The 27,936-nt window shown below is 49.5% G+C and overlaps 1 protein-coding gene across 5 annotated transcripts in view; it reads right to left on the bottom strand.

The window, feature by feature from the left end:
- The window catches only part of RNF44 (ring finger protein 44), a 186,633-nt gene that overhangs the window by 107,778 nt on the left and 50,919 nt on the right, over positions 1 to 27,936 (bottom strand). For 4 of the 5 annotated variants that reach the window (XM_069244570.1, XM_069244567.1, XM_069244572.1 and 1 more), the window contains 4 exons: positions 27,381 to 27,548; positions 26,755 to 26,922; positions 25,323 to 25,484; positions 24,434 to 24,546 (listed from right to left, as the gene is read on the bottom strand). In XM_069244570.1, the coding sequence (XP_069100671.1) occupies positions 24,434 to 24,546; positions 25,323 to 25,484; positions 26,755 to 26,922; positions 27,381 to 27,548 (611 nt within the window). The remainder of the gene's footprint in view (positions 1 to 24,433; positions 24,547 to 25,322; positions 25,485 to 26,754; positions 26,923 to 27,380; positions 27,549 to 27,936) is intronic. The other variant, XM_069244571.1, reaches the window with a different exon arrangement.

The raw sequence follows: 27,936 nt of genomic DNA, 5'->3' as shown, positions 1-27,936 counted from the left end.
AGACACTGTAGGGGCATAGTGCTCATGCACATATGCCCTCACCTGTGGTATAGTGCACCCTGCCTTAGGGCTGTAAGGCCTACTAGAGGGGTGACTTACCTATGCCACAGGCAGTGGGAGGTTGGCATGGCACCCTGAGGGGAGTGCCATGTCGACTTAGTAATTTTCTCCCCATCAGCACACACAAGCTGGCAAGCAGTGTGTCTGTGCTGAGTGAGGGGTCCCTAGGGTGGCATAAGACATGCTGCAGCCCTTAGAGACCTTCCCTGGCATCAGGGCCCTTGGTACCAGGGGTACCAGTTACAAGGGACTTACCTAGGTGCCAGGGTTGTGCCAATTGTGGAAACAATGGTACATTTTAGGTGAAAGAACACTGGTGCTGGGGCCTGGTTAGAAGGGTCCCAGCACACTTCTCAGTCAAGTCAGCATCAGTATCAGGCAAAAAGTGGGGGGTAACTGCAACAGGGAGCCATTTCTTTACATATACCCCCGCACCCTCTTAGCTTAGTGGTTAACTGACTTTATCTCATTTATATAGAATGATCTTGCTCTCCTGAAAGCCGCCTCTCTATATGCATGGTTCCTACTAAATCATGTTTGTTATACTATATTCAAATTGCTTACTGCAAATTCCAGTGTCAATTTGTATGTACAGTGAACAATAAAACAGTGGCTACCGGAAGTAGTCTTTACGGAAGTAATTGGCAGAAATCTTTATGGCAAGCTCAAAGATGAAAGACTGTTCTAAATATTTCTTCCATTTTTGAAGACATAATTCAAGGGATCTGTTGTGATTGTTTACAGCTAGGTGTTTCAGCTTTCTCTGTCTTTACAAACCTGCCCAGTCACATTGCCAGCTTTTGTTTTGTACTAGACCCGTTCAGGCTCACTCAGTGCAGGCATTCACTTCTGAAGTATTCCAGTTATTGCCAAGCCCATGTCCGAGTGAGAAAAGCTGAATGTACAGTCATTATCTACACCCCGACCATGCTCACCGGGCTGGATAAGAACGCAACAACAGGAAAAAAACAGCTTAAGCCTTCACCAGCCAGGTACTATACAGAGACTTTAGAAAAACCACAGAGAAAATACATCTCAATAATCTGTTTAAAATTCCAGTGTTTCAAGACTGTACTGTGACAACAGGTGACAAAGAACAAGTTACTTACCTTCAATAACGCATTATCTGGTACAGACAATATCTAGCTGCAGATTCCTTACCTTTCCCCAGGAGTGGGACTGGATCTGGAGGATTTTTGTGTGAGCAGTACCCTTGCGTTGTGTTGGGTGGCTTCGTTCAGTTCCACAAGGCATCAGAAGTGACTTCGTGGCCACCCAGGCGCGTGAACATTAGTTACTTTTCACATCTTTCCACGCCAGAAGCGCAGAGCCATAAAGTGAACTGACGAATGGGTGTCCAAACTAGGGCCCTGAAAAGGAGCATCCCTAACCCTAGAAATGTGTCAACAGAACAGAGAGGCATGGGCGGGTCTATAAGTAATCTACAGCTAGATATTGTCTCTACCATATAATGAGTAAGAAAGATAAGTAATTTGTTCATCTGATAGAGACTTCTAGCTTCAGATTTCTTACCTTTGAACAGATACTCAAACCATAACATCCCAGCGGCTGTGGACACATTTACTATACTTGCAGGACTTAACAAGCGAAATGCTCATCCATGCAGACCTGACTGTCCAGGCAGTAGTGTTTTGCAAACATGTGCAAAGATACCCACGTTGCTGCCCGACAGATGTCCAGGACCGGGACTTCATGAGTCAACGCCATGACCGCAGCTTTTCCTCTAGTGGAATGGGCCAATAAGTCCTCAGAAGGCTGCTTATTAGCCAGAGCGTATCAGATCTTGATATAAAGCACGACCCTGCATGAAATGGTTCACTTCTGTACTGCCAGACTTTCTTCGCTCCTACATACCCCACAAAGAGTCGGTCGCCCACCAGGAAATCTTTTGTGCCGTCAAGGTAGAACAACATTCTTTTTGGGAGTAGGAAGTTGGCTCTGTATGTGCTATTTCAAAGTAAGGAATAGCATGCACAGAGTCCAAGGGTTCCCCTTAGAGGTAAAATAGTGGTAAAAATAGATAATACTAATGCTCTATTTTGTGGTAGTGTGGTCGAGCAGTAGGCTTATCCAAGGAGTAGTGTTAAGCATTTGTTGTACATACACATAGACAATAAATGAGGTACACACACTCAGAGACAAATCCAGCCAATAGGTTTTTGTATAGAAAAATATCTTTTCTTAGTTTATTTTAAGAACCACAGGTTCAAATTCTACATGTAATATCTCATTCGAAAGGTATTGCAGGTAAGTACTTTAGGAACTTCAAATCATCAAAATTGCATGTATACTTTTCAAGTTATTCACAAATAGCTGTTTTAAAAGTGGACACAGTGCAATTTTCACAGTTCCTAGGGGAGGTAAGTATTTGTTAGGTTAACCAGGTAAGCAAGACACTTACAGGGCGTAGTTCTTGGTCCAAGGTAGCCCACCGTTGGGGGTTCAGAGCAACCCCAAAGTCACCACACCAGCAGCTCAGGGCCGGTCAGGTGCAGAGTCCAAAGTGGTGCCCAAAACACATAGGCTAGAATGGAGAGAAGGGGGTGCCCCGGTTCCGGTCTGCTTGCAGGTAAGTACCCGCGTCTTCGGAGGGCAGACCAGGGGGGTTTTGTAGGGCACCGGGGGGGACACAGGTCCACACAGAAATTTCACCCTCAGCGGCGCGGGGGCGGCCGGGTGCAGTGTAGAAACAAGCGTCGGGTTCGCAATGTTAGTCTATGAGAGATCTCGGGATCTCTTCAGCGCTGCAGGCAGGCAAGGGGGGGATTCCTCGGGGAAACCTCCACTTGGGCAAGGGAGAGGGACTCCTGGGGGTCACTTCTCCAGTGAAAGTCCGGTCCTTCAGGTCCTGGGGGCTGCGGGTGCCGGGTCTCTCCCAGGCGTCGGGACTTTAGGTTCAAAGAGTCGCGGTCAGGGGAAGCCTCGGGATTCCCTCTGCAGGCGGCGCTGTGGGGGCTCAGGGGGGACAGGTTTTGGTACTCACAGTATCAGAGTAGTCCTGGGGTCCCTCCTGAGGTGTTGGATCGCCACCAGCCGAGTCGGGGTCGCCGGGTGCAGTGTTGCAAGTCTCACGCTTCTTGCGGGGAGCTTGCAGGGTTCTTTCAAGGCTGCTGGAAACAAAGTTGCAGCCTTTCTTGGAGCAGGTCCGCTGTCCTCGGGAGTTTCTTGTCTTTTCGAAGCAGGGGCAGTCCTCAGAGGATGTCGAGGTCGCTGGTCCCTTTGGAAGGCGTCGCTGGAGCAGGATCTTTGGAAGGCAGGAGACAGGCCGGTGAGTTTCTGGAGCCAAGGCAGTTGTCGTCTTCTGGTCTTCCGCTGCAGGGGTTTTCAGCTAGGCAGTCCTTCTTCTTGTAGTTGCAGGAATCTAATTTTCTAGGGTTCAGGGTAGCCCTTAAATACTAAATTTAAGGGCGTGTTTAGGTCTGGGGGGTTAGTAGCCAATGGCTACTAGCCCTGAGGGTGGGTACACCCTCTTTGTGCCTCCTCCCAAGGGGAGGGGGTCACAATCCTAACCCTATTGGGGGAATCCTCCATCTGCAAGATGGAGGATTTCTAAAAGTTAGAGTCACTTCAGCTCAGGACACCTTAGGGGCTGTCCTGACTGGCCAGTGACTCCTCCTTGTTTTTCTCATTATTTTCTCCGGCCTTGCCGCCAAAAGTGGGGCCTGGCCGGAGGGGGCGGGCAACTCCACTAGCTGGAGTGTCCTGCTGGGTTGGCACAAAGGAGGTGAGCCTTTGAGGCTCACCGCCAGGTGTGACAATTCCTGCCTGGGGGAGGTGTTAGCATCTCCACCCAGTGCAGGCTTTGTTACTGGCCTCAGAGTGACAAAGGCACTCTCCCCATGGGGCCAGCAACATGTCTCGGTTTGTGGCAGGCTGCTAAAACTAGTCAGCCAACACAGATAGTCGGTTAAGTTTCAGGGGGCACCTCTAAGGTGCCCTCTGTGGTGTATTTTACAATAAAATGTACACTGGCATCAGTGTGCATTTATTGTGCTGAGAAGTTTGATACCAAACTTCCCAGTTTTCAGTGTAGCCATTATGGTGCTGTGGAGTTCGTGTTTGACAGACTCCCAGACCATATACTCTTATGGCTACCCTGCACTTACAATGTCTAAGGTTTTGTTTAGACACTGTAGGGGTACCATGCTCATGCACTGGTACCCTCACCTATGGTATAGTGCACCCTGCCTTAGGGCTGTAAGGCCTGCTAGAGGGGTGTCTTACCTATACTGCATAGGCAGTGAGAGGCTGGCATGGCACCCTGAGGGGAGTGCCATGTCGACTTACTCGTTTTGTCCTCACTAGCACACACAAGCTGGTAAGCAGTGTGTCTGTGCTGAGTGAGAGGTCTCCAGGGTGGCATAAGACATGCTGCAGCCCTTAGAGACCTTCCTTGGCATCAGGGCCCTTGGTACTAGAAGTACCAGTTACAAGGGACTTATCTGGATGCCAGGGTCTGCCAATTGTGGATACAAAAGTACAGGTTAGGGAAAGAACACTGGTGCTGGGGCCTGGTTAGCAGGCCTCAGCACACTTTCAATTGTAAACATAGCATCAGCAAAGGCAAAAAGTCAGGGGGCAACCATGCCAAGGAGGCATTTCCTTACATTGGGTCCAGACAGTACTCTCTCCACTTCTTTAGAGGGGTATGGAGGAGCGTAAAAGGTGGGCAGGGTGACAGACTGTCCCAAATGAAATGGGGTCACCGCTTTGTGCAGGAAAGAGGCCCTGGTGTGAAGCACCACCTTGTCTGGGAACACAGTTAAATAGGGAGGCTTGTATGGTAAAGCCTGCAGCTCACTCACCCTTCAGGAAGATTCTATTGTCACTAGAATGGCTTTTTTGATAGTAAGGGCAAAGGGAGAAAGGTACGTACAATCCCTTTGAGAAACCTATTTACAAGAGAGGACTTAAATAAAGAGGGTTGGTCAGGCAGTCGCAGAAAGGCAGACAGAGTAGAGATAAACATTAAACTTGAAAAATCATTAAAATGTTACTAGACCTGCAAGTCGAGTAACTTAAATAATCTACTCAACCTAACTGTAATGTACTTGACCCGTAAAAGAGTCTCAAATTGTGTGACCCTAGGCAAATAGTTTACAGAGTCGCCTTTTTCTTAATTCTCACATAGGACTGTACCTTCGAATATGTGAGCTCGGCATTTCTGCAGTACAAAAAAAAAAAAAAAAGAAAACTCGTTTGATTAAGTAGACTAAAGTCTTCTGCATGCATCACAAAACTCTAGCCCACATACCCATGAGGTCTAGCCCAGATAACCTAGGACTTCTTTTAGTTTACAAATGACATTGGCTTCAGGTCCGGAGTGTTTCTCAGTTTGTTTAAAACACTCAATTTTAATAAATATATTACTAAACCATGATGTGGTAACATATAGTAATCTACACAGTAACTTTCCAAGAAATGTCCAAACCCTATCCACTAACTTGCACCTTAACTGATAAACCTATATAGTGTATTAACAATCTGTGAAAATTGGGTTTTAGAAAACATATCCTTTGCACATCAACATATAAAGTATTCTGATTTGTTTTCATCCTATTAAAATATTTTATCTGATAGGATCCAGTCTGATGCCTGGGGGAGAATTCTAAGGTATGGAATCTGCAACTAGAAGTCTCTGAGATTTTTCTTCGAGCAATACCCTTGCGCGTCGGTAGGTGGTGTTGGTTGACTCCGCAGGTGTCGTGATGACGTCAGTAGTACATAGACACCGCCCTCACACAGTGACGTCAGTTCTTTTCTTTCCGTGCCACGCACTGATCCGGAGAGAGCTACCCTGGCTATTTTTGGGCCAAATTCGACCGTTTTGTCGAAGTTTTTGTGTACGACTTTGGTGCGTCAAGATGTCCCCGAAGACTGGGTTCAAGCCTTGTGAGGACTGCCATCGGACGATGTCGGTGACAGATCCTCATTGCGTTTGTCTGTGGTGCCTCGAGCGCGACCACGCCCCTAAGTCATGCTCCGAGTGTCAGGCAATGCATCCGAAAGCTTTGAGGGAATGATCCCTAAAGCTAATGGCGGCCCGGCACTCGACTCCGCGTAGGTCCCAGTCTCGTTCGAGAGGAACGTCTCGAGATCGGTCACGGAGTCATCACCACTTGTCTTCTTTGAAATCCTCGGGTCAAGGTAAGAAGAAGTCGTCGAAGAAGTCCCATTGCTTTCTGACTTCACCCCGGTGCGGGACGAGCATCCACGCACTGGGCCTCAGTCCTCGGAGCCTGCGTCTGGGTCGACTCCGCACTTCCGCGAGTTTCCCAGAGCGATCCCCCACCCAACTGAAGGAGTTTTACGAGGCCATGCGCCTCATCTTTGGGAGGGCCGACCCAGATACGGCGCCTTTGGGCCCATGGGGTTCGGCTGAGGGGCCTTCTGGTTCTGCGCTGGCGGTTTCGGCCCCAGCCACCTCCGGATCCATGCGCGGATCCGCACTGACGCAGACCTTCCCCGGGGCGATGATGGGCGCTCCGGACGTCAGTAGTGCCAACTATCGACCCAATTATTATCCCCGGCGACTCCGAGTCGGAGCGGTGTCAGTCGACGCCGCCATCGGCTTCGGAGGGCCTATTCGCCAAGGTCGGATTCAGTCCCTTTTTCCTACGGATATGGATACGGGGAGTGTAGGAAGTTGGCTCTGTATGCACTATTTCAAAGTAAGGAATAGTATGCACAGAGTCCAAGGGTTCCCCTTAGAGGTAAGATAGTGGCAAAAAGAGATAATACTAATGCTCTATTTTGTGGTAGTGTGGTCGAGCAGTAGGCTTATCAAAGGAGTAGTGTTAAGCATTTGTTGTACATACACACAGGCAATAAATGAGGAACACACACTCAGACAAATCCAGCCAATAGGTTTTGTTATAGAAAAATACCTTTTCTTAGTTTATTTTAAGAACCACAGGTTCAAATTCTACATGTAATATCTCATTTGAAAGGTATTGCAGGTAAGTACTTTAGGAACTTTGAATCATTACATTAGCATGTATACTTTTTACATAAAACACAATAAGCTGTTTTAAAAGTGGACACAGTGCAATTTTCACAGTTCCTGGGGAGGTAAGTTTTTGTTAGTTTTTGTCAGGTAAGTAAATCACTTACAAGTCTCAGGTTTGGGTCCAAGGTAGCCCACCGTTGGGGGTTCAGAGCAACCCCAAAGTTACCACACCAGCAGCTCAGGGCCGGTCAGGTGCAGAGGTCAAAGAGGTGCCCAAAACGCATAGGCTTCAATGGAGAGAAGGGGGTGCCAAGGTTCCGGTCTGCCAGCAGGTAAGTACCCGCGTCTTCGGAGGGCAGACCAGGGGGGTTTTGTAGGGCACCGGGGGGGACACAAGTCCACACAAAAAGTACACCCTCAGTGGCACTGGGGCGGCCGGGTGCAGTGTAGAAACAAGCGTCGGGTTTTCAATGGAAATCAATGAGAGATCAAGGGATCTCTTCAGCGTTGCAGGCAGGCAAGGGGGGGGCTCCTCAGGGTAGCCACCACCTGGGCAAGGGAGAGGGGCTTCCTGGGGGTCACTCCTGCACAGGAGTTCCATTCCTTTAGGTGCTGGGGGCTGCGGGTGCAGAGTCTTTTCCAGCCGTCGGGAAATGGAGTTCAGGCAGTCGCGGTCAGGGGGAGCCTCGGGATTCCCTCTGCAGGCGTCGCTGTGGGGGCTCAGGGGGGAAAATTTGGTTACTCACGGACTCGGGGTCGCCCGAGGGTCCTCCCTGAGGTGTTGGTTCTCCACCAGTCGAGTCGGGGTCGCCGGGTGCAGTGTTGCAAGTCTCACGCTTCTTGCGGGGAGTTGCAGGGGTCTTTAAATCTGCTCCTTCGAAACAAAGTTGCAGTCTTTTTGGAGCAGTACCGCTGTCCTCGGGAGTTTCTTGGTCTCTTGGAAGCAGGGCAGTCCTCTGAGGATTCAGAGGTCGCTGGTCTTGGAGAAAGCGTCGCTGGAGCAGGGTTCTTTAGAAGGCAGGAGACAGGCCGGTAGGGCTGGGGCCAAAGCAGTTGGTGTCTTCTTTCTTCTTCTGCAGGGGTTTTCAGCTCAGCAGTCTTCTTCTTCGGTAAGTTGCAGGAATCTAAATTCTTAGGTTCAGGGGAGCCCTTAAATACTAAATTTAAGGGCGTGTTTAGGTCTGGGGGGTTAGTAGCCAATGGCTACTAGCCCGGAGGGTGAGTACACCCTCTTTGTGCCTCCTCCCAAGGGGAGGGGGTCACATCCCTAATCCTATTGGGGGAATCCTCCATCTGCAAGATGGAGGATTTCTAAAAGTTGGAGTCACTTCAGCTCAGGACACCTTAGGGGCTGTCCTGACTGGCCAGTGACTACTCCTTGTTTTTCTCATTATTTTCTCCGGCCTTGCTGCCAAAAGTGGGGGCCGGAGGGGGCGGGCAACTCCACTAGCTGGAGTGTCCTGCGGTGCTGGTACAAAGGGGTGAGCCTTTGAGGCTCACCGCCAGGTGTGACAGCTCCTGCCTGTGGGAGGTGTTAGCATCTCCACCCAGTGCAGGCTTTGTTACTGGCCTCAGAGTGACAAAGGCACTCTCCCCATGGGGCCAGCAACATGTCTCTAGTGTGGCAAGCTGCTGGAACCAGTCAGCCTACACAGATAGTTGGTTAAGGTTTCAGGGGGCACCTCTAAGGTGCCCTCTGGGGTGTATTTTACAATAAAATGTACACTGGTATCAGTGTGCATTTATTGTGCTGAGAAGTTTGATACCAAACTTCCCAGTTTTCAGTGTAGCCAATATGGTGCTGTGGAGTTCGTGTAAAACAGACTCCCTGACCATATACTCTTATGGCTACCCTGCACTTACAATGTCTAAGGTATTGCTTAGACACTGTAGGGGCACAGTGCTCATGCACTGGTGCCCTCACCTATGGTATAGTGCACCCTGCCTTAGGGCTGTAAGGCCTGCTAGAGGGGTGACTTATCTATACCTGCATAGGCAGTGAGAGGCTGGCATGGCACCCTGAGGGGAGTGCCATGTCGACTTACTCGTTTTGTTCTCACCAGCACACACAAGCTGGCAAGCAGGGTGTCTGTGCTGAGTGAGGGGTCTCCAGGGTGGCATAAGATATGCTGCAGCCCTTAGAGACCTTCCTTGGCATCAGGGCCCTTGGTACCAGGGGTACCATTTACAAGGGACTTATCTGGATGCCAGGGTGTGCCAATTGTGGATACAAAAGCACATTTTAGGTGAAAGAACACTGGTGCTGGGGCCTGGTTAGCAGGGTCCCAGCACACTTCTCAGTCAAGTCAGCATCAGTATCAGGCAAAAAGTGGGGGGTAACTGCAACAGGGAGCCATTTCTTTACAGGGAGGAAATGGAGGGGTCCCTGGACCCTTATGAATACCAGGATGACCCTGCTATGGACTAGGCACAGGATTTGGGCGAAGCCAGTGGTCTGGATACTTCTTGTGACGCTGGTATGCTGTCTCCTCTTACCATGGCTATAGCGGAGGGAGAGACTTACAGTATGGTGGTCAGTAGGGCAGCTGAGGGCTTCGGCCTTGAGCTACCTATTGTAGAAGTCAGGTCTAATCTCCTGATGGAGGTGCTTCAGCCTGGGGCTTCTACTTCTGAACCCCATTTACCATTCAGTGAGGCCCTCACCGATGTCCTTTTGGGTACATGATCCAAACCCAACACAGGGGCTCTTGTGAACAGGACTATCGCTCGCTGCCATTCGCCCGTACGGAATGACCCAAAATTCCTGTCTCAACACCCCACCATTGAGAGTCTTGTTATCCAGGCTTCCTCTTCTTCAGGCGCGTTCCCTTCCGCAACCCCGGACAGGGAATCCAAAGGGCTGGAACTATTTGGCAAGAAGTTGTTTTCTTCCTCCAGCCTCGCACTGCAGTCTGTGAACACCACATGTCTTTTGGGCTATTATACCCACTACCTGTGGGATACGGTTGTGCAAGTCCTGCCGCAGATACCGGAGGAGGCCCGTGCTATAGTATCCCAAGCAGTGAAAGATGGGAGAGATGTGGCGAAGTTCACTATACGTTGTGGGCTGGATACAATCGACTCTCTGGGCAGATCGGTTGCAACGACAGTGGCCTTACTGCACCATGCCTGGTTACGCACTTCTGGCTTCTCAGGGATGTCCAACAGTCACTCACGGACATGCCCTTTGATGGCACCCGTCTCTACGGAGACAAAGCAGACTCGGCCTTGGAGAGATTCAAGGATTCCCCGGCTACGGCTCGGTCCCTTGGCCCCCTGTCACGTCCTCTACCCAGCCACCCGCACCACGCACGCTGGCCAGCCTATGCGTGGCTGAGGACGTGGAATCCCACGTGGCCGTGGGACAGGGAACCAGAGGTCTGTCCAGTCCACCTCTGCCCCCGCTGAAGTCTCCAAACCCTCCTAGTCCATCACCTCACTCCCACCCAGTTGGTGGCAGGATCCGCCATCACCTGTCCCACTGGGAACATATCACCACGGACGAGTGGCGTTTGCAGATCATTCGGAAGGGCTAATCCCTCCCTTTCAAATCTGCACCACCACACATGCCACCCTCCTTCCATCATCTTCAGGAGGATTGTAAGGAAATGCCTCATTGGCATGGTTACCCCCTGACTTTTTGCCTTTGCTGATGCTATGTTTTGAATTGAAAGTGTGCTGAGGCCTGCTAACCAGGCCCCAGCACCAGTGTTCTTTCCCTAACCTGTACTTTTGATTCCACAATTGGCACACCCTGGTATCCAGATAAGTCCCTTGAAACTGGTACCTCTGGTACCAAGGGCCCTGATGCCAGGGAAGGTCTCTAAGGGCTGCAGCATGTATTATGCCACCCTAGAGACCCCTCACCCAGCACAGACACACTGCTTGCCAGCTTGTGTGTGCTAGTGAGAACAAAATGAGTAAGTCGACATGGCACTCCCCTCAGGGTGCCATGCCAGCCTCTCACTGCCTATGCAGTATAGGTAAGACACCCCTCTAGCAGGCCTTACAGCCCTAAGGCAGGGTGCACTATACCATAGGTGAGGGTACCAGTGCATGAGCACTGTGCCCCTACAGTGTCTAAGCAAAACCTTAGACATTGTAAGTGCAGGGTAGCCATAAGAGTATATGGTCTGGGAGTCTGTTTTACACGAACTCCACAGCACCATAATGGCTACACTGAAAACTGGGAAGTTTGGTATCAAACTTCTCAGCACAATAAATGCACACTGATGCCAGTGTACATTTTATTGTAAAATACACCAGAGGGCACCTTAGAGGTGCCCCCTGAAACTTAACCGACTATCTGTGTAGGCTGACTGGTTCCAGCAGCCTGCCACACTAGAGACATGTTGCTGGCCCCATGGGGAGAGTGCCTTTGTCACTCTGAGGCCAGTAACAAAGCCTGCACTGGGTGGAGATGCTAACACCTCCCCCAGGCAGGAGCTGTAACACCTGGCGGTGAGCCTCAAAGGCTCAGCCCTTTGTCACAGCACCGCAGGACACTCCAGCTAGTGGAGTTGCCCGCCCCCTCCGGCCCCGGCCCGCACTTTTGGCGGCAAGGCCGGAGAAAATAATGAGAATAACAAGGAGGAGTCACTGGCCAGTCAGGACAGCCCCTAAGGTGTCCTGAGCTGAGGTGACTAACTTTTAGAAATCCTCCATCTTGCAGATGGAGGATTCCACCAATAGGATTAGGGATGTGACCCCCTCCCCTTGGGAGGGGGCACAAAGAGGGTATACTCACCCTCAGGGCTAGTGCCATTGGCTACTAACCCCCCCAGACCTAAACACGCCCTTAAATTTAGTATTTAAGGGCTCTCCCTGAACCTAGAAACTAGATTCCTGCAACAACAAGAAGAAGGACTGCCTAGCTGAAAACCCCTGCAGAGGAAGACCAGAAGACAACCACTGCCTTGGCTCCAGAAACTCACCGGCCTGTCTCCTGCCTTCCAAAGAACTCTGCTCCAGCGACGCCTTCCAAAGGGACCAGCGACCTCTGCATCCTCTGAGGACTGCCCTGCTTCGACGACGACAAGAAACTCCCGAGGACAGCGGACCTGCTCCAAAAAGACTGCAACTTTATCCAAAGGAGCAGCTTTAAAGAACCCTGCAATCTCCCCGCAAGAAGCGTGAGACTTGCAACACTGCACCCGGCGACCCCGACTCGGCTGGTAGAGAACCAACACCTCAGGGAGGACCCCCGGACTACTCTACGACTGTGAGTACCAAAACCTGTCCCCCCTGAGCCCCCACAGCGCCGCCTGCAGAGGGAATCCCGAGGCTTCCCCTGACCGCGACTCTCTGAAACCTAAGTCCCGACGCCTGGAAAAGACCCTGCACCCGCAGCCCCAAGGACCTGAAGGACCGGACTTTCACTGCAGAAGTGACCCCCAGGAGTCCCTCTCCCTTGCCCAAGTGGAGGTTTCCCCGAGGAAGCCCCCCTTGCCTGCCTGCAGCGCTGAAGAGATCCCTTGATCTCTCATTGACTTCCATTGCGAACCCGACGCTTGTTCTAACACTGCACCCGGCCGCCCCCGCACCGCTGAGGGTGACATTTCTGTGTGGGCTTGTGTCCCCCCCGGTGCCCTACAAACCCCCCCTGGTCTGCCCTCCGAAGACGCGGGTACTTACCTGCTGGCAGACTGGAACCGGGGCACCCCCTTCTCTCCATTGAAGCCTATGCGTTTTGGGCACCACTTTGAACTCTGCATCTGACCGGCCCTGAGCTGCTGGTGTGGTAACTTTGGGGTTGCTCTGAACCCCCAACGGTGGGCTACCTTGGACCAAGAACTGAACCCTGTAAGTGTCTTACTTACCTGGTAAAACTAACAAAAACTTACCTCCCCCAGGAACTGTGAAAATTGCACTGTGTCCACTTTTAAAATAGCGATTTGTGAATAACTTGAAAAGTATACATGCAATTGAAATGATTCAAAGTTCCTAATGTACTTACCTGCAATACCTTTCAAACAAGATATTACATGTTAAATTTGAACCTGTGGTTCTTAAAATAAACTAAGAAAATATATTTTTCTATAACAAAACCTATTGGCTGGATTTGTCTCGGAGTGTGTGTTCCTCATTTATTGCCTGTGTGTATGTACAACAAATGCTTAACACTACTCCTTTGATAAGCCTACTGCTCGACCACACTACCACAAAATAGAGCATTAGTATTATCTCTTTTTGCCACTCTCTTACCTCTAAGGGGAACCCTTGGACTCTGTGCATACTATTCCTTACTTTGAAATAGTGCATACAGAGCCAACTTCCTACAAGGATCATTTGGTGCTTCTCTGCCAGGAAGTTGCGGCTCTCTTGGCCAAGGGAGCTATAGAAAGGGTCCCTGTCCCAGAAGTAGGTTGTGGTTGTTATTCCCGCTACTTTCTGATACCAAAGGACAATGGCTTACATCCTATCCTAGACCTTAGAGACCTGAACTACTTCCTCAAGAAGGAGAAATTCAAAATGCTCACCCTGGCTCAGGTTCTGTCTGCCTTAGACCTAGGAGACTCAGATGGTAGCGTTGGACTTGCAGGACGCTTATTTCCACATCCCCATCCTGTCTGCCCACAGACATTACCTACGATTCGTGGTAGGTCACGAGCACTTTGTTTACCGTGCTCCCTTTCGGCGTTACAAGTGCCCCTCGGGTGTTCACGAAAGTGATGGTGGTGGTTGCAGCTCATCTGCGCAGATTAGGGGTCACAGTCTTCCCCTACGACGAGTGGCTGTTGAAAGCTCCTTCACCCTAGACAGTCATCTCCCACCTTCAGACTACGACGAACCTCTCGTACAAACTGGGGTTCACTATAAACGTGCCAAAGTCACACCTGACTCCGTCTTAGACGCTCCCTTTCATTGGAGCTGTTCTGGATACAGTGCAATTTTGGGCTTATCCTCCCGACAAGCGAGTCCAAGACATTCAGGCTGTGATTCCGATCTTTCAGCCTTGGTCTTTGGTTTCGGTGAGACTGATTCTGAGGCTGCTGGGCCTCATGGCCTCCTGCATCCTGCTAGTAACACATGCCAGATGGCATATGCGGGACCTGAAGTTCCAGTGGGCGACGCATCAGGTGAATCTCTCCGACATGGTCCAGATCTCGGAGGGGACTGCGAAAGACCTGCAGTGGTGGCTTTTGAATCCAAATTGGGGCAACGCAGATCCCTCTCCCTTCCCCAACCAGATCTTTTTATAGTGACAGATGTGTCACTTCTGGGTTGGGGTGGCCACATAGGGGAGGCGAAGATCAGAGGCCTCTGGTCTCCGGTGGAGTCGGGGCTCCACATAAATATGCTGGAGCTCCGGGCGATCAGGCTTGCCTTGAAAGCATGCCTTCCCTCTCTCAAAGAGAAAGTGGTGCAGGTGTTCACAGACAACACTACCGCCATGTGGTACTCCAACAGACAGGGCGGGGTAGGTTCCTGGACCCTTTGTCAGGAGGCACTACGCCTCTGGACATGGCTGGAACATCAGGGCATTACCCTGATGGTTCAACATCTTGCGGGCTCTCTCAACGCCAGAGCAGAGGAACTCAGCCGGTGACGCACAGTCGATCACGAATGGCGTCTCCATCTGAAAGTAGCGCAAGGTCTCTTTCTCAAGCGGGGAGAGCCTTGGTTAGATCTGCTCACCTCCGTAGAGAACGCGCAATGTCAGATGTTTTGCGCGTTGGAGTTTCCAAGGCGGCACTCACTCGGAGGCGCTTTTCGTCTCGAGTGGAGTTCTGGCCTCTTTTACACCTTCCCGCCTATCCCTTTTCTGACCAGAGTTCTCAAGAAAATCAAGTACAATCGGGCCCAAGTTAACTTGGTGGCTCCGGACTCGGCTCGAAGAGTGTGGTATCCAGATCTATTGAGCATGTCCATCGATCCTCCACTCAGACTGCCTCTTCGGTCGGATCTTCTGTTGCAGCAACAGTGGACGGTTCTCCAACCGAACCTGTCCAACCTCCGCCTTCATGCGTGGAGATTAAGCAGCAACAGTTGACGGCATTTGCCCTTCCAACCGAAGTCTGCAATGTTATCTTGCCAAGCAGGCGTCCATCGACTAAAACTGTATACACACGTCTCTGGAATAAATTTGTGGTATGGTGTACCGACAAATATGTTGATCCTCTTTCTGCCCCTCTGCCAGAGGTTCTTCTGTTCATTCTTTCTTTAGCCCAGTAGGGCTCTGCTTTGGGCACCCTTAAAGGGTATTTGTCTGCCATTTCCGCCTTTCTGAGGCTCCATGATCAGTCCTCCCTCTTTAAATCTCCTATTGTGAGTAGGTTCTTAAAAGAGCTCACCCATTTATTTCCTCCCACTCCATTTATCATGTGTAGGAAGTTGGCTCTGTATATACTATTTCAAAGTAAGGAATAGTGTGCACAGAGTCCAAGGGTTTCCCTTAGAGGTAAGATAGTGGCAAAAGTAGATAATTCTAATGCTGTACTTTGTAGTAGTGTGGTCGAGCAGTAGGCTTATCAGAGGGTAGTGTTAAGCATTTGTTGTACACACAAAGGCAATAAATGAGGAACACACACTCAAAGACTTACTCCAGGCCAATAGGTTTTTATATTGAAAAATATATTTTCTAAGTTTATTTTAAGAACCACAGGTTCAAGATTTACATTAAGCACTTTAAATGTAAGGTACTTCCCTTAGATACTTTAGGAACGTTGAATGAAAGCAATATCATATACAGTCTTTGTAAAAATGGCAATAAGCTATTTTCAAAGTGGACAGTGCAAAAATCAACAGTTCTTGGGGAGGTAAGTAAAGGTTAGATTAGGAGGTAAGTAAAACACTTACAAGTCTCAGTTCTGGGGCATAGGCAGCCCACCGTTGGGGGTTCAAGGCAACCACAAAGTTACCACACCAGCAGCTCAGGGCCGGTCAGGTTCAGAGGTCAAAGAGGTGCCCAAAACACATAGACGCCTATGGAGAATAGGGGTGCTCTGGTTCCAGTCTGCCAGCAGGTAAGTACCTGCGTCCTCCGGGGCAGACCAGGGGGGTGTTGTAGAGCACTGGGGTGGGGTGGGGTGGGGGGGGGGGGGACACAAGTAGGCAAACAAAACACACCCTCCGTGGCACGGGGCGGCCGGGTCAGTGTGCAAAGAAGGCGTTGGGTTTTAGATAGGAAACAATGGAGGGAAACAGCGGTCACTCTAACGGTGCAGGCAGGCACAGGGGCTTCTCGGGACAGCCACCACCTGGGCAAGGCAGAGGGTCGCCTGGGGGTCACTCCTGGGTTGAAGTTCGGTTTCTTCAGGTCCTGGGGGCTGCGGGTGCAGTGCTGGTTCCAGGCGTCAGGTCCCTTGTTACAGGCAGTCGCGGTCAGGGGGAGCCTCTGGATTCTCTCTGCAGGCTTCGCTGTGGGGGCTCAGGGGGATCATCTCTGGTTACTCACGGGCTCACAGTCGCTGGGGAGTCCTCCCTGAGGTGTTTGCTCTCTGGATCTCGAGCAGGAGGTGTCGGGTGCAGTGTGTGAAGTCTCACGCTTCTGGCGGGAAACGTGCAGTCTTTGAAAGTTGCTTCTTTGTTGCCAAGAAGTAGCTGGTTTTGAACAGGGCCGCTGTTCACCGGAGTTTCTTGGTCCTGTAGTCCAGGGCAGTCCTCTGAGGCTTCAGAGGTCGCTGGTCCCTGTCGGATGCGTCGCTGGAGCAGGTTTTCGAAGTTGAAGACAGGCCGGTAGGGTTGGGGCCAAATCAGTTGTCGTCTTCCTCCTTCTCTGCAGGCTTGTAGGTCAGCAGTCCTTCTTTCTTCAGGTTGCAGGAATCTGATTTCCTGGGATCTGGGGAGCACCTAAATACTGAACTTAGGGGTGTTCTGGGAGGGCAGTAGCCAATGGCTACTGTCCTTGAGGGTGGCTACACCCTCTTTGTGCCTCCTGCATGTGGGGAGGGGGGGCACATCCCTAATCCTATTGGGGGAATCCTCCAAACTCAAGATGGAGGATTTCTCAAGGCAGGGGTCACCTCAGCTCAGGACACCTTAGGGGCTGTCCTGACTGGTGGGTGACGACTCCTTGTTTTTCTCATTATCTCCTCCAGCCTTGCCGGCAAAAGTGGGGGCAGTGGCCGGAGGGGCGGGCATCTCCACTAGCTGGGATGCCCTGGGGCACTGTAACAAAAGGGGTGAGCCTTTGAGGCTCACCGCCAGGTGTTACAGTTCCTGCAGGGGGAGGTGAGAAGCACCTCCACCCAGTACAGGCTTTGTTCCTGGCCAGAGAGTGACAAAGGCCCTCTCCCCATGTGGCCAGCAACATGTCTGGTGTGTGGCAGGCTGGCAGAAACTGGTCAGCCTACACTAAAAGTCAGGTAGGTATTCAGGGGGCATCTCCAAGATGCCTTCTGGGTGTATGTTATAATAAATTGCACACTGGCATCAGTGTGCATTTATTGTGCTGAGAAGTTTGATACCAAACTTCCCAGTTTTCAGTGTAGCCATTATGGAACTGTGGAGTTCATGTTTGACAAACTCCCAGACCATATACTCCTATGGCTACCCTGCACTTACAATGTCTAAGGTTTTGCTTAGACACTGTAGGGGCATAGTGCTCATGCACAAATGACCTCACCGGTGGTATAGTGCACCCTGGCTTAGGGCTGTAAGGCCCGATAGAGGGGTGACTTGCCTATGCCACAGGCAGTGTGAGGTTGGCATGGCACTCTGAGGGGAGTGCCATGTTGACTTAGTCATTTTCTCCCCACCAGCACACACAAGCAGTTAGGCAGTGTGCATGTGCATTTGTTGTACACACAAAGGCAATAAATGAGGAACACACACTCAAAGACTTACTCCAGGCCAATAGGTTTTTATATTGAAAAATATATTTTCTTAGTTTATTTTAAGAACCACAGGTTCAAGATTTACATTAAGCACTTTAAATGTAAGGTACTTCCCTTAGATACTTTAGGAACGTTGAATGAAAGCAATATCATATACAGTGAGGGGTCCCCAGGGTGGCATAAGACATGCTGCAGCCCTTAGAGACCTTCCTTGGCATCAGGGCCCTTGGTACCAGGGGTACCAGTTACAAGGGACTTACCTGAGTGCCAAGATTGTGCCAATTGTGGAGACAAAAAGGTACAGTTTGGGGAAAGAACACTGGTGCTGGGGCCTGGTTAGCAGGGTCTCAGCACACTTTCAAATCATAACTTAGCATCAGTAAAGGCAAAAAGTTAGGGCGTAACCATGCCAAGGAGGCATTTCCTTACATCATGCCTCAGTGGGATCTTAATATTGTACTTACTTATTTGATGTTTACCCCCTTTGAGCCAATGCATAATTGTCCCTTGCGGCTCCTCACATTCAAAACTGTCTTTCTGGTTGCCATCACCTCTGCTCGCAGGGTGAGTGAGCTTCAGGCCCTTTCTTCAAAACCTCCATAGTTGTCTCTGCACCCTGACAAAGTGGTGTTACACACTAGAGCTTCCTTCCTTCCTAAGGTGGTTACACCATTTCATGTAGGCCAGTCCATCACTTTGCCTACCTTCTACGCACCCCCACATCCTTCCCATGAGGAGGACAGACTTCACCGTCTCGACACAAAAAAAGCATTGGCGTCCTACCTCAATCGTACTAAAGATTTCCGGGTGGACGATCAACTCCTTGTTGGCTATGTGGGTGCAAAGAAAGGGAAGGCGGTGCAAAAGCATACCATCTCTTGATGGGTGCTTCTTTGCATCAAAATGTGCTATGCTTTGGATAAAAAACAACCTTCTGAAGGCTTGTGTGCTCCTTCCGCCAGAGCAACTGCTGCTTTCACTGCATTAGCACGTGGAGTTCCTGACCTGGACATCTGTCAGGCAGCTATGTGTGCATCCGTGGACACGTCTGCTAAGCATTACTGCCTGGATAGTAAGGTCCGTCAAGACAGCTACTTTGGTTGTTCGGTCCTGCAGGACTTTCTAGTATGATCTTGGTACACAGCACACCACCGAGGATGACATTGCCTGGGTATCTATTCTAAAAGGTAAGGAATCTGCAACTAGAAGTCTCTATCAGATGTACAAGTTATTTACCTTCGGTAACAAGATATCTGGTAGAGACATATTCTAGTTGCAGATTCCTTACCGCCCACCCATCCTCCCCACTTGCTAACTGATTTCTAGGGACAGGGATTCGCCCTTTCAGGTCCTTCGCTCTGGCGCACCAATCTCAGTGTACTTAGCGGCTCTGCGCTCTGGCGTGGAAAGTCATTAAAAGAAAATGACGTCACTGCGCGAGGGCGGCGTCTATGTACTACTCCCGACGTCATCAGAGCGGCTATGACGCCTGCGGAGTCGACCAACGCCACCTAGTGACGCTCAAGGGTATTGCTCGAAGAAAAATCTCCGGATCCAGTCTGACGCCTGGGGGAAAATTCTAAGGTAATGAATCTGCAACTAGGATATGTCTCTACCAGATATTTCGTTATCGAAGGGAAGTAACTTGTACTTCATCACACAGAAATATTTTGAAAAGGGCTTTCACAGCTACTGAAATATATTTTGAAATGTTTGCACAGTTGTCTTAGTCATTTAAACGTTGTGTGTTAGGAAAAACCTGACACCTTATATCCTTTTATTTTACATTCTAAGCAGCAGGTCACACAGTTCACCTTACAACGTCCTGGAACTCTGCAGTCAGAAGGAAAATTAAGAAAAGCTCACTTTTGACCTCTGTGTGAACACACAGCAAATGTGACATAAGAACAAGATTTAAAGGCATCTTTTATTGTCGCTCCACTTTTCAACTGAACAGAACACCTGTTCAGTATCAACTCGCCAGAAGGGACAAGTAAGTATTAAAAATAGCTTGACCTGATCAAATAAGACTCGCCAATGCGAGTGGTCGAGTGGATTTTTTTAGCCCTGCCTTAAGAGAACCCAGAGTACAGCCCGGCTGTGCAAGGATAAGAATGAAGAAAAGAATATCAGAGAGAGAGAGAGAGAGAGAGAGAGTAGATAGACTTTTCTGTACAATATTTTACAAACTATTGCCATCGCCAGGCGAATAGCATACTGGTGGAGGGTCGCCTGGCTGTCAGAATAACTTTACAGACATCAGGAGGAAGGTCAGAAGGTATGAGCTGTTGCCACCTAATCTCCATGCAAGGAGGCAGAGAGCAGACAGGTTCCGGTGGAGAACCCTTCCCTGCTTCTGCAACAGTAGATCCTCCAGAAGGGGCAGCCAGATCGGAGGATAGATGCTCATTTTCAGAAACTCAGGATACCAGACTCTCCGTGCCAAGTCCAAGGCCACAAGAATGACTTGGGCCCGGTCATTACTGATCTTCTTGAGAACTCTGGGCAGGAGTGGTGTGGGTGGAAAGACATACAGGAAGCCAGCCTCTGAGTGATAGCTGCCTTGAAAACTCCAGCGCACAAAACTGCTGACACTGTGGGTTCTCTTCAGAGGCGAGCAGATTTAACCAAGGCTCTCCTCACTGCTGAAAGAGTCCATGTGTCACCCCTGAATAGAGATGCCACTCGTGATCCGCTAGGCATCGAAAGCTGAGTTTGTCCACCCTGGCTTTCAGAGAACTTGCCAGGTGTTGAACTACCAGGGTTATGCCCTGGTGTTCCAGCCATGTCCAGAGACACAGGGTGTCTTGACAAAGGGTCCACATCCCCACCCCGCCCAATTGTTGCAGTGCCACATGGCGGTGGTGCTGCTCGTGAACACCTGCACCAACTTCCCCTTCTCAGAGGGAAGAAATGTCTTCAATGCTAGCCGGATCACACGGAGCACCAGCAAGTATATGTGGAGTCCAGATTCCGCCAGAGACCAAAGTCCTGTGATCTCCACCTCTCCCAGATGCCTCCCCCATCCCAGGAGTGACACATCTGTCACTATTGTCAGGTCTAGTTGGGGAAGGGAAAGGAGTCTGCCTTCAACCCAATCACAGTTCATCAGGCACCACTGCTGGTTTATTGCAGTTCCATCAGAGATCTGGACCATGTTGGAGGGATTCTCCTGATGAAGCGCTCACTGGAACTTCAGATCCCACTGTAGAGCCTGCACATGCCATCTGGCATGGTTCACCAGCAGGATCCAGGAGGCCATGAGGCCCAGGAGCCTCCGAGTCATTCTAACCGAAATCCAGGACTGAGGCTGAAACATCGGTATCATAGCCTGAATACCCTGGACTCGCTGCTTGGAAGGAAAAGCCCGAAACTGCACGGTGTTCAGAACTGCTCCAATGAAACGGAGCATCCGAGAAGGAGTCAGATGGGACTTCGGTGTGTTTACAGTGAACACCAGCGCATGCAGAAGGTCTGCCAGAGTCTGCAGGTGAAAGACAACAGACTAGGGCAAGTCTTCAACAGCCACTCGTCGAGATATGGGTAGACTGATTCCTTTAATCTCCACTGATGATCTGCAACCACCGCCATCACCTTGGTGAACACCTGAGGGGTGTTGCTAAGGCCAAAAGAGATCACGGTGAACTGAAAGTGTTCATGGCCCACCTTAAACCGAAGGCAAAATGGGGATGTGGAAATAAGCAAACTGCAAGTCAAACACTACAAACCAGTCTCCTTGGTCTAGAGCAGACAAGACTTCCTTTTGAAGAAGAGATTGACGGTTCATAGGTATAGAATAAGACTAAGCCTCTTGTTCCTTTTGGGAATCAGAAAGTAGCAGTATTAATAACCACTGCCTACTTCTAATATTGGAACTCTCTCTATAGCTCGGTTGGCCATGACAGCCGTAAATTCCTCTCGGAGTAAAGGCAGATGATCTTCAGTCGGCTGTTTTTGAGATGGTGGTACACGGGGAGGGAGTAGCCACTCTGAATGATCTGCCAGACCTATTTGTCCAATGTAAAGGACTTCCAGCAGAGGAGATGATTTTTTTTGGGGGGGGGGGGGGGGTGGCTTGCACAGGGCTGTGGCTGGTATAGAGCTGGTGCTGTGGTACGCCCCTTGCTTAGCCAGAAAAGGGGAGAAAGGCAGACTGGGGCAAGGTGCCACAGAGAGGCCCAAACACTTGGCCATTGCCCGCGAGTCTTTGAAGCGCTCCAGCACCGAGTCTGCCTGCTCTCCAAAGAGCTGAGTACCATCGAAGGGCATGTCCATGAGGTTAGCCTGGACATCATCCGAAAAGCCAGATTTTCCCAGCCACGTGAGGCGCCTCAAGGCTACTGTTGACGAAACCACTACACGCAGCGAGTCAACTGTGCTAAATCCACACCTCATGGTGAACTCTGCAGCATCTCTCCCATCTTTTACTGCTTGGTAGAGTACGGCCCAGGCTTCCTCCAGGATCCCACAGAGTAAGGGAAAAACGTCCCAAAAGGCATGCAGTGTTAAACAACCGCAATGCTACTCTGGTGGAAGAAAACATTTTCTTTCCTAATGGGTCCAGCCATTTGGATTCCCTGTCCGGGGTGCGGCAGGGAAGCACCATGGAAAGTTGAGGCTTGGACTTGAGGGGGGGGGGGGGGGGGGGGGGGGGGGGTTTGGGTAAAGAAACTAGGATCACCCGGGGCGGGGCAGGGCAATGGCGGCAGGCAATTTGTTCTATTTGAAGCCCCTCTGCTGGGCTTGGACCAAGTTCCCAGTACGATTTCAGGCAGTCCTTCATTAAAGGACAACTGAGGTTCAGATGAGGAAGCGCCAGGCTGAGGCACTTCTGTCAAGTGGTTAGTCTTGACTGTCATAAAGGGAAGTTCGTGGTCAAGTATCTCCACTGCCCACTTCACCACCACTAAGTGCAAGATGCTCCCTCCTCTGTAGCCGCGGTGGGGAAAGAGAAAGCCAGTATCTGGAGAGGTGTCCGGTCCACTGGCATCTCCTTGTTCCTCATACCAGTCCAAGGATGTTGGGGTGTCCAACTGGTATTCTAAAGGGCCCAATGACCCCTCCCACTCTTCTCCATGTCTGGGTGCTCCGAGTCGTCTGGGATGAGATTGGGGCTGGTGCCACCAGGGCAGAACCGATGCCAGAGAAGGCAGCTTTGGCACGACCGGCGCCAGTCCAGATCCATGATGGGATCCACGGGAGCCCATCGGAGCAGAGGGTGCTAGTGGGGTAGCTGTGGTGGGGTCCCCTACAGCCCCAGAGGGCCTGAAGGCAAGCCAGTGGGGCCGGCTCGCTTAAAGACGAGGTGCATGGCTTCAACAAATTCCCTTACCTGAGCAGGAGCGCTTTGGCTCGAGGAAGCAGAGGGAGGCTTGACGTCAGACCTGGCATCGGCTCTGCGGAACCTTGCCTGGAACGCCAATGTTCATCAGTTGTTGCGTCGGCCGACAGATGAGGAGAAGTCGAAGCACACTGACTTCTTGTGCCTCTTATCCCAAGTGTCCCGATGACCTGGAGGGGGTCAAAGGGTGGGGCTACTAGAGTGGTCCCACGATCTTCTCCCCGATGAGGACTATGACCACTGAGGAGTCACGCTAAGTGGTGTTGACTGCTGGGCCACAAGCAGCTTTAGGGACCGCTTCTCAGAGCTTTCGGCGCCATGACCCAGCAGTCCAAGCAGCGTGGTCACACTCAAGACACCATAAGCACACCAGGTGCTGGTCAAATCCTGACATTGAGTGGTGACAGGCTCTGCAGAGTTTAAACCCTACCTTCCTAAAATGACATTTCGACACACTTGTAAAAAGAATCAACAAATTGTCAAAAAGAGATAGAGAGGTAGCTCTTCCCTGGATCAGCGGTAACTGGTGTGGGGAAAGTAAATAACTGATGTCCGCGCACCTGGGTGCCGCCTAGAAAGGTGACTGCAACGTCACTTCCGGTGTCGCCGATGCAGCGTGGAACCGAAAGTCACTGACGGCGTGCAGGGGCACTGCTCACGCAAAAATCTTTCAGATCCAGTCTAACTGCCTAGGAAATTCAAAGGAAAGGAATCTGCAGCTAAAAGTCTCTATCAGATATGTTGCTACAAAGGAACAAGCTTACAAACCACTAGAGTGGTACAGATGAAGACAGCCATCTAATATGGAACACAGAAGCTCAAATGCTAATAGCTTAGAGATGGCTATATATCTTGTACTGTCAGAGTGAAGTGGCTCTAGGTGGAAGGGAGTCACAGTGTTGGACAGAGTGGGCTCTGTCATAAATGGAAGGATGCCTTCACAGCAACCAAAAAAACAACAACAACAAAAAAAAAATGTTTAGGACAGAAAGAGGGCTCACTTTGGAGTACAACCTGTAGAGACAGTACCCTCTGCTGCTAGACAGAAGATCTGGGGTGAGAGAGAGAGAGAGAGAGAGACATGGTTCCCAGGGGAAACATGAATACAGACACCTCCTGCTATTTGTAATAGCAGAAGTGCCGAGATGGATGGAGAAGAGAGGTATAGAAACTGCCCCTATATACGTCACAGGGAGATACATAATACACATGCATTTGAGATATCAGCTTACAAATTGCTGGCAGTTCTAGTCCACTGAAGATCAGGAGAACTGCTTTACTCACAGGAAGTACGGCAGGAAGCTGGGATAATATGGTGGGGGAGGGGGTGGTGGGAGCGGTTGCTGTAGTCGATATCTCTGTGTGTTCAGTCGCCTCGGCATCATATGGGAGTATGGCTGAAATACACAAATCATGTAACACATTAGAACAGAAAAAATTTGAGAGCTCCTGTTTTTCCCCTTGCCCAGTTTCCAGCTTAATGCAAAGCTAACATGACTGCCTGTCTAATGTAGAACTCTGTTCCTCTGCATCACTTACTAGTACACTCCTGTTCCCATCCCCTGACCATGCTCTGCTGCCCCCTTCCCTACTTTCACCATTCATTTATTACCACAGTGAAAAGAAGCAAAGACATCCCCACTGCAAACACCATCACAACAAAGGCTTAAAGAGGAGTAATGCATATAAAGTGACAAGCTGGTAATATGGTAGAGAGCCAGACATATGTGGTTCTTTCTAAGAGAGGGTATTTAAAATACTATCCAAAAAGTATGAAGTGAGGAACTCACTAACCTTTCCAACAGAGGATGGAAGGACTTATCCAACATCATTGGCAAAGGGGTTCCTGTCTGTTGGTTATACACAGACAAGGGAACTAGGGGAAGCACCAATGAGCTGCCCATTTGAGACAGGCAAGAGCAGTAAGTGCTCACTGACTGTTCAACACAATAAGCAAATGAATCCCATTTGTTGTCCCAATGAAGAACAAGCAGCTTACTATTTGAATGAATAAGGGAGGTTAGAGCTAATACCCTATTAGTGTTAAAGAATTAGATTGGTATGGTCTAGCTAAAATGCAGCAGATCTTCAGTTCTGTGGAGTACAAACAAAATTGTCCAAAAAAAAAAAAAAAGAGAACCGGCATACGAAAGAGGTGCCAGATGGGACTCACCACTCCTAAGGGCAGCTCTTGGTGCAAGGGATCATGAGAAAGATAATGTAGTGGGACGGAGGAGGACATTGTTGGAGCATGGTGGGAAGGGGAGTATGAAAATCCTCCAATCGGATGCTGTTCCCCTCGCAGATCCACATCGTTTTCTATCCTTTGGAGAGGCTGTGTGGGGCGAGAAGAAGTAGAAAATGGACAGCAGTTGGGAAAGTGAAAGGAGTAAGAGGAATTGGGGTTTGGGTGAAAAAGAGGCAGATACCCTCACCACCCCGAGAAGAGAAAGCAGAGGAGGAGACCGATCGCAAAGTGGAAGCCAGGCCGGAGGCCCGGGGCAAGGCAAAAGCCAGGACGGGGTAGAAGGTTAAGCAAAGGACAAAAACAAAAATGGGTTGGGCAAAAGATAGAAAGGGACATTGGTGAGGCAAGATAGAGCAGGGGCACATGACAAACGAAAGGGAGAAGGGCAAAAGAGTAGACAAAAGGGAAGAAAGAGGAAGGAAACATAAGACCAAAGGTTGAGTTGATGGCCAAAGGCAGTAGAGCAAGGTGAAAGCAGAAGGATAGACAGGATTGGAATGGGAGGCAACAAGAGGGCACGGGAGACAAAAATAACAGAGAGGTGAGTCAGGAAGGCAAGGGTGAGGTGAGAAGAAGCAGAGTAGTAGAGAGGGAGTGAAAAGGCAGGAGGATGAAGCAGAAAGGGAGGTGAGATGCAGAGTGAGAAAGTATATGAAACAAAAGGGGAAGGGACACAAGACAGTTAAATGTAGGAAGATAAATGGAGATGAGATTAAAGAAGGGCAGCAAAATATTGTAAAACTCAAGAAAATTAGTGGAAGAAAGTAAGATCAGAAAGATAAAAAACAATAAGGTGAAGATGAGTGAAATGGAGATAAAGTTGTTTGATCATGAAGGATAACAATCAGCACAAGATAATGGTGATGTGCTCATGTGCACAAACAATACATCTTACCTTGACCAGCTGAGAAATACACATTCTTGGAAATGACCAGTCTAACATCACAAGCAGGAACGCATCACAGAGTGACATAATGTAAAGCCTACTCCATAGAAAACAGGAGCTGGACCAAAACATATGTTAATTAACCCTTCGGTGCTTGAGGACATACTAAGGACTCAAGGAGAAGAATGTGCTAAATTCTCTGATGTGGTCTGCCAAATAGGAAATATCTCTGGCCAAAGTTTAAATACATAAAACTGATTGTGAATGGATTAAATAACACACAAGTAATCTCCTTCATAGGACAGCAAGAAACGCTGCTTTTTCAATGGGAATAAAGAGTTGGATAAGTGATTTTGTTCCATCGATACGGCAAATGAAATCCCTTCAAAGAATGCAGAGCGAAACAGATCATATTCCTCTGTAATTATCTTTAATTTAAGGTCACCAAAGAAATGACTAAGCCACACTTACCATGCGTGGGTGCTGAGGCTGCAGGGGCACAAACTGGCCAAGTGCTGCCATATGAGGTTGCTGGTGAGGCGGGGGTGGTGGATGCAGGATGTAGTGCTCACTGGAGATGAGCGGAGGGAACGCTTGGTAGGAGATGGGAAGTTGTTGCATAGTGCATGCCTGGATCAACTGGAAAAAAAAGACACAGAAGTGAGATAAGGTGCACACCTACCTTACCACAACTGAGACTTAGTGGTCCAGTCCTCAATTTACCCATTTTGCACTTGTTGATCTTGTGTCCGAAACCCATGTTGCTGTTACTCCTCAAAGTATACCCCAGTCTACCCTAAACCAAAGAGTCACAACTTCACATCTTTTATATGCCCTCTCAAGCTGCAGTCTAAGTGCTATTACACTAATAAGCAGGAGCAGTGAAACATATTGCAGACTCTTGACAGCAGATATCGAAAGCTAATTGCGATTCATCAAAGGAACATTTGTCAAGAATAATTCTTCACTTCCCTCTTAACCTATTGATCCACAGAACCTAAACACCATACATTCATACAATGAAATATTAGTTGGCTGCATCCTTACTAGAGTTCCAAGCACTTACAGAAGGCATGGTAAGCTTTATTTGTACTCACCGGTGGTGGCAGGCAGCAGAGAGGGTAGTGCTGTCCGCTGAACATAACTGAGCATGCTGGTAGCTGCTGTGCACTGCAACCTGCAATGTGTTGGCCTGTGTGCAGGGGGAAGCCTTGGGTTGTTACTGTAGTAACTGTGTAGGATAGAGGGACGGGTCCCTGGTGCACCTAAAAAATAAATAAAAAAAAAGTCCCAACTATAATCTCCGTTACTCAGTGGTTCTATGGAAATTTTCCTAGCCTGAATTGTGGTCTACGGACAGCAACAGAACCTTTTGTGACACATAAATTATGTAAAGGGTGCACTTTTTAAAAAAAATTGGAAAAACAGCCACACACAATTTTGAAATTGGATTTTGTTAAATCATGTCCTGAGCAATTACCAATCGTGCGAAAAATGCAGTCACAAGGCAAATTTTTACGTTATTTAGGGATGCAAAGAATTAAGCTACCTTAACCCTAACACACTCACTTCAACAGGAAACCAGTTTTGGTCCTTTGCTAAATATTGTAATTGGACCCAATACTTGTTTTGATGCATTTTGTTATTATTATA

The sequence above is a fragment of the Pleurodeles waltl genome, chromosome 7 (genome assembly GCF_031143425.1).
Source record: "Pleurodeles waltl isolate 20211129_DDA chromosome 7, aPleWal1.hap1.20221129, whole genome shotgun sequence".
Classification (NCBI taxonomy): domain Eukaryota; kingdom Metazoa; phylum Chordata; class Amphibia; order Caudata; family Salamandridae; genus Pleurodeles; species Pleurodeles waltl.
This window is presented reverse-complemented; position numbering and strand designations above follow the sequence as displayed.